This window comes from Dama dama, chromosome 8 (assembly GCF_033118175.1).
Source record: "Dama dama isolate Ldn47 chromosome 8, ASM3311817v1, whole genome shotgun sequence".
In the NCBI taxonomy this organism is placed as follows: domain Eukaryota; kingdom Metazoa; phylum Chordata; class Mammalia; order Artiodactyla; family Cervidae; genus Dama; species Dama dama.
The window spans coordinates 4398548-4411215 of record NC_083688.1 but is presented as its reverse complement, the minus strand read 5'-3'; the positions used below and the strand labels follow the sequence as shown (position 1 = coordinate 4411215).

Genomic DNA, 12668 nt, shown 5'->3' with positions numbered 1-12668 from the left:
TTTATTCTTCAACTTGTTATCACACTGATTGATTAGTGGATATTGAAAAATCCTTTCCTTCTTGGAATAAATCCCACTTTATCATGGTGTATAATCTTTTTAATGTATTGTTAGATTCTGTTTGCCAGTATTTTGTTGGGGACTTTTACATCTGTTTTCATCAGTCATATTGGCTTGTAATTTTATTTTTTTATGATGTATGTCTGGTTTTGGTATCAGGCTGGTGCTGGCCTCCTAGAATGAACTTGGAAGTGTCTCTTCCTCTGCAGGTTTTTTTTTTCTTTTTTGCATTATTTTAGGAGATTAGATATTAACTATTCTCTAAATGTTGGTAGAATTTATCTCTGAAACCATCTGGTCCTGGAGTTTTGTTTTGGGAGTTTTTAAATTACTGAAATCTCTTACAGTACTGGTAATTGGTTTGTCCATATTTTCTATTTCTTCCTGGTTTAACCTTAGGAGATTGTACCTTTCTAAGTATTTTTCCATTTCGTCTAAGTTGTCTATTTTATTGGTGTATAGTTGCTCATGGCTGTCCCTTATGATCTGTTATGTTTCCGTGGTATCGGTTGTAACTTCTCACTTTTCACTTGTTACTTTATTGATTTGAGCCTTTCTCTTTTTTCTTATGGAGTCTGGCTATAGGTTTATCAATTTTGTTTATCTTTTCAATGAACCAGCTTTTAGTTACATTGATTTTTTTTGTTTTTTGGGCTCTATTTCATTTATTTCTGCTTTCATCTTTATAGCTTCTTTTCATCTACTAATTTTAGGTTTTGTTGTTTCTTCTTTATTGAATCGCTTTAGGTATAAGGTTAGTTTGTTTATTTGAGCTTTTTATTGCTTCCTGAGGTAAGCTTGTATCACTCTAAACTTTGCTCCTAGAACTGCTTTTGCTTCATTTCGAAGATTTTGGATCATTTTTTAATTTGTCTCTATTCTTCAATTTCTTCTTTGATTTCTTTGGTCATCCATTGCTTGTTTAGTAGCATATTTGTAATTCTCCATGTATTTGTTTTTTGCAGTCTTTTCCTTGTTAATTTCTAGTCTCATAGAATTGTGATTAGAAAATATGCTTGATATGACTTCAAGTTTCTTAAATTTATCAAGGCTTGTTTTGTGATCTGTCATGGAATATGTTTCATGTGCTGTTGAAAAGAATATATATTCTGTTGCTGTCTTGTGGAGTGCTCTGTATATATCTATAAGTCCGTTTGGTCAAATCTTCCTTGTATGATCTGTGTTTCCTTATTGATTGTGTATCTGGATGATGTGACAATTGATGTACGTGGGTGCCAGATTCCCCTAATCTTCTATGTACATTTATTTATTTGTTTGATTGGCTGTTTCAGGTCTTAGTTGTGGCATGAGGGATCTTCTAGTTGTGGCATGGGGGATCTTTAGCTGAAGCATGTGAACTCTTAGTTGCCACATGTGGGATCTCGACCAGGGATCAAACCCAGGCCCCCTGCATTGGGAGCATGGAGATTTAGCCACTGAAATACCAGAAGAGTCCCTCAGTCCTCTACTATTATTGTGTTACTGTCAATTTCCTTTTATTTCTGTTAATATTTGCTTTATATATTGAGATGTTCTTGTATGCATGTGTATTTAAATGTTCTGTCTTATTCTTGGATCAATCCCTTGATCATTATTTAGTGTCCTTTCTTTTTGTCTCATCTGACAATCTTTAAAGTCTATTTTGTCTGATGTAAGTATTGCTACTCTAGCCTTTTCTCTTTGTTTGGAATAATTTTTTCAGTTCTCTCACTTTCAGTCTGTATGTTTTTCTAAATCTGAAGTGTAGGCAGCATATATGTAGGTCTAGTTTTTATTTTGGCTGTGCCACATGGCATGTAGGATCCTAGTTCCACGACCAAGAATTGAACCCTGGCCCCCTGCCTTAGAAGCGTGCAGTCTTATCCACTGGACCACAAGGGAAGTCCCAGGTCTAGATTTTGTACTCATTCAGCAACTTTATACCTTTTGTTTGGAGCATTTAGTTTGGTTCCATTTAAGATAGTTGATGTGAATGTTCTTACTGCCATTTTGTTACTTGTTTTTTATTTGTTTTATAGAGGTTTTTTATTGCCTTGCTTCTTTTGTTCTCATCTATTATGATTTTTATGAGTATCTTTAGTGTTATGTTTGGATTCTTTTTCTTTTTCGTCTGTCTATTGTAGATTTTTGGTTTGTGTTTAGCAGTCTATATTAAACGTGATTATAAGTTGCTTTCTTTTTTTTTTTTCTTGCACTGTGTGGCATGGAGGATCGACATGTGCTATCTTAGCTCCCCAACCAGGAATTGAACCCATGCCTCATACAGATCCTAACCACTGGATCACCAGGGAAATCCCTCAAATGTATTTATAAAACTGTAAAATTTTTAGTCTTCTCCCCTCATGATGACTTTTTGATAATCATATTTTACATCAGTTGTATGTATCCTTTTGGCTTCCCTGGTAGCTCAGATGGAAAAGAATCCACCTGTCAGTGTAGGAGACTCGGGTTCAGTCCCTGGAGAAGAAAATGGCTGCCCACTCTGGTATTCTTCCCTGGAGGGTAACTGCCTTTTGTGGGTATAAATGATGGCTGCTTTTTTTTTCTTTTTTTTAACTTTTAACCTCCTTACTAGCTTCTTTTGTAGATGATTTCCAGCCTTTACTGTATGTTGCCTTTCAGTTCAGTTCAGTTGCTTAGTCACGTCCGACTCTTTGCGACATCATGGACTGCAGCACGCCAGGCCTCCCTGTCCATCACCAACTCCCAGAGTTTACTCAAACTCATGTCCACTGAGTCAGTGATGCCATCTCATCCTCTGTTGTCCCTTTCTCCTCCCACCTTCAAGGGAGTTCTTGGCCTCAAGTGGGAAGGGACATGTCTTGAGGCATGTCTGGAGGTGACTGTGGGCTCAGGAAGTCTTTTGGCCATTTGTCTGTTTATGGGTGGGGTTCTCTTCCTGCCCAGTTGGTTGACCTGAGGCATCCCAGCACTGGTGCCTAAACCTGTTGTGTGGGATTAGGGTTAGATCTTGGAGCTAGCCAAGAGCAGTGTTCATGCAGTAGAGTGTCCCCAGTTATGGCTGCCACTGTTAATATCTGTCTTCAGGGTGAGCCGCAGTCACCAGCCTTCCTCCCCTTCTCTCCCCACCTCTCCAGAAGACTGCCCAAGACCAGCAAGTAGGCCCAGGCTCCTGCCATATTACTGCTTTTGACTTGAGTTCCAGTGCATATAAGATTTTGTGTACACCCTTTTAAGAGTGGTGGTTTCTATTGCCCCCAGTCATGTAGGGCTTCCAAAATTAAGCCAGAATGGCCTTCAAAGCTACATGTTCTGGAGTCTCATCTTCTTGGTGCGGGACCCCTGGACTGGGGAGTCTCACTCGTACTCCTGTTGGAAATCCTCTGCAATATAATTACTCTCATTTGTGTGTTGCCCACCCAAGGGTATGGGATTTGGTTATATCATGAGTCTGCCCCTCCTACCCATCTTGTAGTTCCTTCTTTACGTCTTTAATTGTAGAAGATCTTTTCTGGTAGGCACCAGTCTTTTTCATCGATGGTTTTCTTTCTAGACAGTTGAGATTTTGATGTGTTTGTAAGGGTAGGTAAGTTCACTCTTTTTTGCTCTACCATTTTATCTACTCTTAAGCAGTGAATTTTAAACTGTACAAAGAAGTATTGAAGACAGCCCCAGGTACTGTTACCTCTTTTACGTGTTGTACTCTATTTTTCTAAAAAAATGAACTCTTCCAGTGGGCCCACATCTACCAATCTCCCTTCAGGCTAGTACTTCAAATTTAATGTATACATTTTAAACAAAATAGATTCTCAAGTAATCTTTATAAAGGGAATTCACTTTTTGAATACTATCAAGTATGTGTTATTTTGTCATACTTACTTTAAATAAGCTTCCTTAACAGTCTGTTTGAAAAGTGAGATTTTTTTCTTCTTCTGCTGGAACTTTGATTTTAAAAAATTTAGTGTGGGGAGGGAATTTAGCAATGAACTATTGCAGCAATGTGATGTTGCCAATAAACCCTAATCTTTTAACTCTGATCATCTTTATTGAGTTATTTTACATTTTGATAGCAATTGACCTTCCAGACTGATTTTTATAAATTTTCACTCCTGCCAATAGTGAAAGTGACTGAAATGCAGTGATTTTGAAATTCCTTAAACATAGTCTCAACAGAGTAGATCATGTTACCTAAGAAGAGATGAAACTTGAGGTTAGCTAAAATTTTTGATTATTCTAAATTAAAATTCATCTGAAGCAAGATTAAAGCATTGATGTGTATTAGTGTGTTATTTTCTTGGTCCTGTCAGAGGCTTTAGAGAATGCTGAAGTTGGATGACACTGTAAGATCTTTATTCCTTTTCATCTTACAGCTGAGCATTACCTTTTTTTTTTTTTTTTTTGGCTGCAGTGGGCAGTGGGTGAGATCTTAGTTCCTTGACCAGGAATCTAACCTGTGTCCCCTGCACTGGAAGCTTGAAGTTTTTACCAGTGGACCCCCAGGGAAGTTCGTAGCTATGGAAACTGAGTACTTTCCTAGCATTCTGAGTTTATGTATTAGATACCTGGATTTAGAACTATGAGTTAACCAGCCAACTATGAGTCACTTGTTTATTAGAAATGTTTATACATGAAATCTTCCTAGCGCTTTGTTGATGGAAAAATGTCTGTGCAGTTGTCTATTTAATATGGTTGAAGGTATTTTAATCTTAGATTAAAATACTCTCTGATCTATATAGATTTATAGATACTTATAGATATCATCAGTCTTTTACTGTCTTAAGAATCTCACCTTCACCATGTATGTCATTTATTCTGGTGACCTTCTTTCAGCAGATACCCCTTTTTCAATCAGTTATTCATTTCCCAGACTGTTGAAATAGTTAATATTTTATTTCTTCCTGGTAAATGTGACACAGTATACAGATCTTTCTTTCCCGAGTTATATAGAGGACTCTTTAATAAATGTTAAATAGCATAGACTCTTTCCTTTGTTCTAGAACTGTTTTCAGCCATAGAATCCAACTGTGTCGCTACAGTTGTCCCTCGTTATCCACAGGGGATTGGTTCCACAACCCGCACAGATAGTAAAATCTGCAAATGTTTAAGTCTATAAACGTCTAAAAAGTAGAACGAGCAGTGCAGTCAGCTCTGCGCGTCTGTGGGCCGCGCGTCTGCGGGCGGGAGAGCGACCGTTACCTTCTCTTACAGCTGCGACTCCTGCCTAACTTTAAAATCTTAATAATAAAAATTGTTTCCAACTGGAACTAAGAATTCAGAGTAGAATATTTACGGTATTACTATCCATTTGTCAGTGATTCAAAGTTGAAAATAGAAACTCTCTTCATTTTTTACATATGGAAATATAATTTTAGTGGTCTTCATTTAGGAGAAATTGTGGAATGTGAGTACTTTCATGGTTTTTAATGAATAGGTGAAATAATACTATTTTCTATGTTTTTATCTGTTATTTTGTACATCATATATAGTCTTACATAAATTGCACATTGTACATCATGAAAAGCAGTTAAATGACATTATAAATAATAGATGTTTGAACTTTTATTTTATGTTCCTACTCTCTGTGAGACATACTAATTCAAAAATATTTTTCATAAACTCCCACTTTTAAGTGGCCCTATCTACCCCGAATTTTCCCCTACCCTCCAAAAAAATAAAAGATTGTGCAGGGAGCTCTGCTCTGATAGCTCTGGTAGAATTTGATGTAGACGATTATAGCTATGAAAAATTGACCTTAGATCTCCGAGGAGAGACACTGCTTTCTTGTGTGGCTGTTGTGTAACCCTCAAGTCCAGAACAAATACCTAACTGGAATGTGATGTAGATTGAATGTTCTTGTTCTTTCTTGTGTAATTCTTGTTCCCTCTAAGTTGGAAAATGGCTGCAGTGTTTTTCAACCTACTCTGCTAGGGTTTTGATGGACATTTTTATTCCATATACTGGCTGAGTGCAAAGAAGAGTTTTCTCTTACCTCTGAAAAGCCAGATATTTTACTCAGCTTTCTGCCTCTGAAAATATATCATCCTTGACCCAGAAAAGACATTTTAACGTGAAAGTTCCTTTAAAGGCTTTCCAAGTTGAATTTCACCTCTGTGATTATATGGACAAATGATAAGAATCATCATTCTATATTGTTTTCTTGAATCAGTAGCTGATTTTAAAACCCATCATGTTTTGTTTGTCCTGGTTTTGACTGATGAACTATCAATACTTTGCTAGGTAATTTATAAATGAAGTTGGCCAAGTCCCATTGGTCTTGACTGAGAAGATGCTGAATTCCTTCTCAGATGTGACATCTGTCGTTAGGTTGAAAGTCTGTCCTTAGAAGGAACACTGGAGAATGCATTGTACTAATAATTGTTATGCAGTCTTCTCTTGCTATGGTTAATATTAATCATCTCTTTTCCCTCCCCTTTCTTGCTGCCTCTTTTCCTTTTCTTCCTTGTCTTCCCATATACTTTTTGAATTTATTAAACTGGCCTATATGTCTTTTCCTTTCTTTCCTTGTTTGTTTTTTGTTTTGGTTTTTTTAATTTTGTGACCTCCTGCCTTACTTTGTCTTCCCCACTTGCTTGGGTTCCATGTTGCTAGTTTTTCTGTTCGCACGCTCATTATCACCCTTTTTTGTACTTCAAATCCCAGCAGCTGCCCAGCCAGGGCCCTGAGCACAGCCCTGCGGCCTGTGGGACTGTGGAGAGCGCTCGTCTTGCTGCCAGCGCCCCTGTCACTGCAGCGAGCGACCAGAAGCAAGGTTTGTGCACCACTGATCTCCTCCCTCTCACCTTTAGTCTCTTTTTCTAAAAAACGTAATCATGTTGCCTCACCATTTAAGTGTAAGAGTAAGACATGTGAGGATTATCTAGAATCCCCACTTTCATAACAAAGTTTTAAGATAGAAAATCAAAGTGTTCTACCTCTAAGAAAGTAAAGTAGAAATGGTACGATGAGTAAAAGTTTTTCCTACATTTTGTTAATGCCTCACTGTCAAATGTATATTTATAGGTATAAGCTTAGCTGCCTTAAATGGTTTCTTTTGGAACAAGATTGGGGAAGAAAATCGATGTATATATTGCTTCATAAGAACAGCAGTTTCTGTTCGTAAGTTTAGCATGTTCATGTGTATCTTACTATTTTTAAAAACATAAAACGTTCCTTCTTACAAGCTTGGCTTCTGTAGCCTCAGTTGAAGGTAGTACTGAGTTCAGATCCTGACTGCCTCCGGCAGCATTTGGTCTGAGTCATTATGATGAGTCATTATGCTGAATATATTAATTTCTTCATTTACTAAATGGAATGAGGAATAGCTTCCTTATAGAGTTGTTATGGGGACATGCAAAGCATTGAAAAAACACTTAGTAAATTACAACCTAGTATATTTGCAAACTGTGGTATTGGAGAATACTCTGGAGAATCCCTTGGACTGCATGGAGATCAAACTAGTCAATTCTAAAGGAAATCAACCCTGAATATTCATTGGAGGGACTGATGCTGAAGCTAAAGCTCCAATACTTTGGCCACCTGATGTGAAGAGCTGACTCGTTGGAAAAGACCCTGATTCTGGGAAAGATTGAAGGCAGGAGGAGAAGGGAACAACAGAGGATGAGATGGTTGGATGACATCACTGACTCAGTGGACGAGTTTGAGCAAACTCTGGGAGATGGTGATGGACAGAGAAGCCTGTTGTGCTGCAGTCCATGGAGTTGCAGAGAGTCAGACATGACTGAGCAACGGAACAACAACGTCACCATCGTTGTTATTATCCGGAACCACACGGAAGTCTCCCCTTGTGACCCTGGACATGAGGGACCAAACATGTGCTGAAAGAAGTACACATGTTACCTCTTGGATTAAAAGTAGGAAACTTGAAGGGAAATCTCATGCCAGAAAGTGGGATATCATAGCCTCTCCTTCTTTTCTGCCTAGTTGGATTTAGGTTGGCCTTTTAGCTAAAATTGGGAGAATTCATTAGGTACAGGAGGAAGCAGGTTACTTTGTTCATGCTTTTATAATGTTTCTGACTTTATTCTAAGAATGATTAAAATCATATGTGTTTTCTGTTTTCTTGAACTATTTATTCTTCCAAACACCTTACTATTCTGTAGCTGATGTGTACTTTCTATACTTTCTAAAAATTATTCATTAAAAAGCATTGGGTTTGGCAAATAATGAAAATGGAGGTATTTAGTAGTATTGTTTTTTCACTGGACTGCAAGTTAATCACTCTCACAAACTTGTAGTGCATGGTTTTGATGTTATTTTACAGTATGCAAAAGTAGTATGGTATTCTTTCCCTTTAGTATTCAGTAACCTAGTATTCTTGAACAGAGACAAGTCCTAAATTTTGTTTTATGAAATAGTTATAAATCACAACATAAGTAACATATCCTAAACCGGAATGCTTCTACAAGTTGCACTGTCAAATACTTCTTTGAGCAGTGTTCAGAGTTGGAGACTCATACATGTTTAAAGTTAAATTTTTTGGTATTAAAACCATTCACCTTGCAGAAGGGCAGTTTGTAAGTATTGTGGAAGGCTAGTTCCTATAGATCAAGCAGTCTTGAGTCAGCATTCAGATTACTTTCAGTCTGAGTTAAGAATTTTCAGGGTTCAAGATGTCATTTCTTTTACGTGGTCATAATCTTTTTTGCTAGTTATAACTATGCTAAACATACTTAAGAATTACCATGCAGAGAGGCCTTAAAATCCTTTCTTTATGCTGACTTTCTCTGTAGGTTGATCCTTGGTACAAAGAATTCATATTTTGATGGTGGTAGCTCTGACCTAAGATTTTTGGATTAGGAGATCCCTGTGTATCTTGTCACATTTACACATTGATTTACGGGAGGAGAAATGCAAAATTCTTTGTTTCCTCTCATTTTTTTTCTTTTATGCCTAGTGGAAATTTGAATAATAAAATCAACATTTCAAATTGATGTTTGATGTGGCTTTGGGAGAATTAAAAAATGTTTGACATTACCTTGATGAAAGAGTAACTTCCATTTTAAATATATTTCATAGGGCTTAATAACTTTTGGGGACTACTGCTGTCTTCCTCTAGTACTAACTATTCTCCAGAAAACTCAGTAATACTGATTTTCTGTTTTTAATTCTGTCCATAACTTGTCAAAATATATAATAGTTTTCAGAATAGTTTTCTTTTTTAAACTAAATATATGTAATTCAAATAATATTAGAAAGAGTTCATCGTTTTTCAGATAATTTTTTTTACAGTTAAAAGTTTTTTCAAAAGTTTCTGAAGTGTAGATTCATTTTGGAATTAAAGTAGGATACAAAACTGCACTGTTTTCAAAAGTTGTTACATTATCCTCAGAAACAATAGATTGTGTATTCTACGTTCAGATTTGTTTTTCTCTCTTGATGGAAATATTACTGACTTTTTGTACTGGGATCCCATTTTATCCCCAAAGTCTCCCACTAGTTTGATTCACTTTAATACTTCTTTTTCCATAAACTTGCCTTCTCCCCTTCTGAATTGGAAGAATTTAGAATTTGAAATCATTTTCAGTTTCTTGCACTTGTAATTTTTAAAATCCTATCTGTAAATTAACATAATAGGTTTTATCCCAGTGGTGATTATAAGACTTAAAGGACATTAAGTATATATGGTATTTTACCCGTTTCCTGGCTCTTATTAAGTGCTTAATAAATACTAGCTGCCTTAATGGTCTGGTTTTCTGTTTCTGATGTGAACAGCCGGACTAGTTACATGCAGACCAAGTTTTCAAATATGTCATTTCCCATTTGTTTTGGTACTTGATAAAAAAGACCGGGAAGATATCAACTTGATTTGTATCAATAGAAAGACTGTTGAATGAATTAAAATCATGAGTCAGTGTTGATAGTGTAGAGACACAGCTTAAATGATTGAACAGTGCTTGAAAAAGTGCATTCGGTCCAGTGTTTTGAGGATATGGTATGTATAATTAAATACAAATAAAAGTTACCTGTGCTTCAGTAATGTTTTAAAAGCACTTGACATAGAGTAGATATGCAATGAATGGTATTCTGTTGTAAATTCAACCAGTTGTTATACCAGTGTAGCTCAATAAGGGCGCTTTGGAAATTCAGGACGAGACTGTTCTCTGTCAAATGAGACTGTCCCTCAAATCCCAGAATACTTCGCATTCCTGGTCTCTCCCCCAGTAAGTGATAGTAACACTCACTTGGAGCTCCCGACAGCCAAAGGGCACCCGTTCAGGAGACTGACTGGTTGCACCGCCCTGTGAGAAGGAAAGGGAGCAGTTCTTTCCTTTTTATAAATTTCACATTCATTATAGAAACTGTGGTTAAGCAGAAAGAAAAGTTGTCTATCTCATTATTCATAGACATTATCAATAATAACCTGTATGTAATTCTAGGCTTTCTCATATGGATATATGTTAGTATTATATTTTTTGCTGTTGTTTTCAGCAGTAGTTTATTCTCTACATGCAGTTTTGTGCCCTGTTTTTTAAAAAAGGTCTTTTATTATAAACACCTTTCTGTAGCATTACTCTTTTAAAAGCTTATTTTAAATGATTGCAATAATATGCCATTATATTCCCAAGCCATTATTTCTTTAACAAATCCCTTACTGATAGACATTTATTTTTCTATTTTTGCTATTATAAATATTATTGCTTTAGATATTCCACACCTCTGTCTTTGCTCACTCTTCAGTGATTATTTTCTTAAAAAAATTCTTCAAGATGAAATTCCCACAGATTCCTAAAAATGGCCAAATAGTATAAACTGAATACAGTGTATTAGATTTCAAACTATCATGGCTCTGCAAAGCATACTCTTAATAGTAAAAGTTCTTAGAGAAATAAAATTAGTGTTCTTTGTGATCTATTATTTCTTTCAGCTTTCTGTATTAAAACCTTAGAATTCATTAAAGTACTTAATTCAGAATAAGGAGCTCACAAAAATAATTTAAAAATTTTGTTTCTAGTTTTCTTTATTAATGTTAGAGATTTCTTAAGAGTATATAGAAGTTTCACAAGTCTGCTTTTGTTTGATTTTTTTTTTTACTTTCATAAATTAATTGAATTGATATACTCTTGTTAATGTGAGATTTGCTATTTTCTAATGTTTCATTCATCTAGGTTTCATTCAGTGGTCATTAAGGGTGGTTAATATTCTGATGTGCTTTCAAAGTGGTATCTTATAATGTAGGTGACCCTTGTAAGCAGTTATTCCAGTGAATTGGAAATTCATTTGGGATATTTTAATAAATACATATTACATGTAATAAATATAATAGATGTATTTCTTTGAAATGTTTTTGTCTCTTGCCTGGGCAACTTAGTCTGAGGTATTTGGCTTTGAGAACCGACTGACCTTATTTCTCCATTATAGTAAATAGGCAGAGTTTTAGAAACACTGGACGCTAAGCCCATCAATTAAAGTGAATTTTAAAGCCAATAAAAGTAGTTGCAGTGAATGAATTAGCCTTTAACAGTTTAATTTTGCCATCTGTTTATCTGATTAATGAGAATATTTTCTTTGACAGGCTTACTTGAAATTTATTGTAAACACTCAGTTTCACTGATGCATAAAGATTTTTGGCAGAGAAAGTTAAGTCCCTTTCAGTATAGTTTGTCTTTTAGCAGCGCTTAAAATTTTTCTTTGCATTTGGCGAACATACTCATGAGTATCTGCTTTTACCACTGGAGCCTGTTTGGTTTCCAGTCTTGTACTTCCTAAAGAGAACAATCTAAGTCTCCTCTGATTTTATCTTCCTAGGCATGAATCACATGTTTATTTACCTGGAATTTTAAAATATGGAAATTTTCATGAGTTAGCGTTTCTTTCATTTTTCTGGTACCTTTATTATGATTATTGATTTATCACTCTTACTCTCATTCTTTCTCTGTATGTAGACACACATTTTATATATTATTCTCATATAAAGCGTTTTTTTTTATTGGACTTAGTAGTCTGAATATTAACTTTGGTTTCTCCTTAAAGAATATATTTTTTTTAACTACTGAAGATATAAGATAAATCTCTGGTTTTATTCCTTAACACTATTTCTAGTTATATGCCTCTTTTAAGAAATATAAGTTAAATTAATATCTCAATGAATTTTTTTGTTCAGGAACTTGGTTTCCCTGATAATAGATTTCATTGATAATAAATGAGACCATGATAATTTCTCTTGAAATAATTTTTTATGCAAGTAATACATGTTCTTTATAAAAATCTCCCCACATGCAGAAATATGTAGAATAAAAATAATATCTGTCTCTAATTTAATCTCTAGTTATTTACCCTTAAACTGTCCTTCCCTGCCACTATAGTGTATCCTTGGTAGAAAAATTTTACACAGAAGATCTCTCTACCTTAAAGAAAAGCCCTGTTCTCATCCCAGGAATTGTTTCCTTTTAGTTTTGATGAGATTTTCATTGTATTCTTAACATAATCATTTGGTGAATTAAGTTCTCTTACTTGAAAATAAACTTTATATGTGTTGGAGGTTAAGTGGTAACAGAAAATAGAAAAGGAATGTGCAGTGTTTTTGGAGTGGCAAATAATGGTTTGATCTGTCTTCTGCTGCTCATGTTTTAGAATAATAGATTAAAAGAATTATCCCCAGATAATACAATATAATCTTTGATCCAAAA

General features: G+C 35.3%; 1 protein-coding gene across 13 annotated transcripts in view; it reads left to right on the top strand.

Annotated features, from left to right (window-relative positions):
- Positions 1 to 12668, top strand: part of EIF4G3 (eukaryotic translation initiation factor 4 gamma 3) — a 220991-nt gene that overhangs the window by 96000 nt on the left and 112323 nt on the right. For 9 of the 13 annotated variants that reach the window (XM_061148101.1, XM_061148099.1, XM_061148093.1 and 6 more), the window contains one exon: positions 6682 to 6790. In XM_061148101.1, the coding sequence (XP_061004084.1) occupies positions 6682 to 6790 (109 nt within the window). The remainder of the gene's footprint in view (positions 1 to 6681; positions 6791 to 12668) is intronic. The other 4 variants (XM_061148102.1, XM_061148100.1, XM_061148098.1 and 1 more) reach the window with 1 other exon arrangement.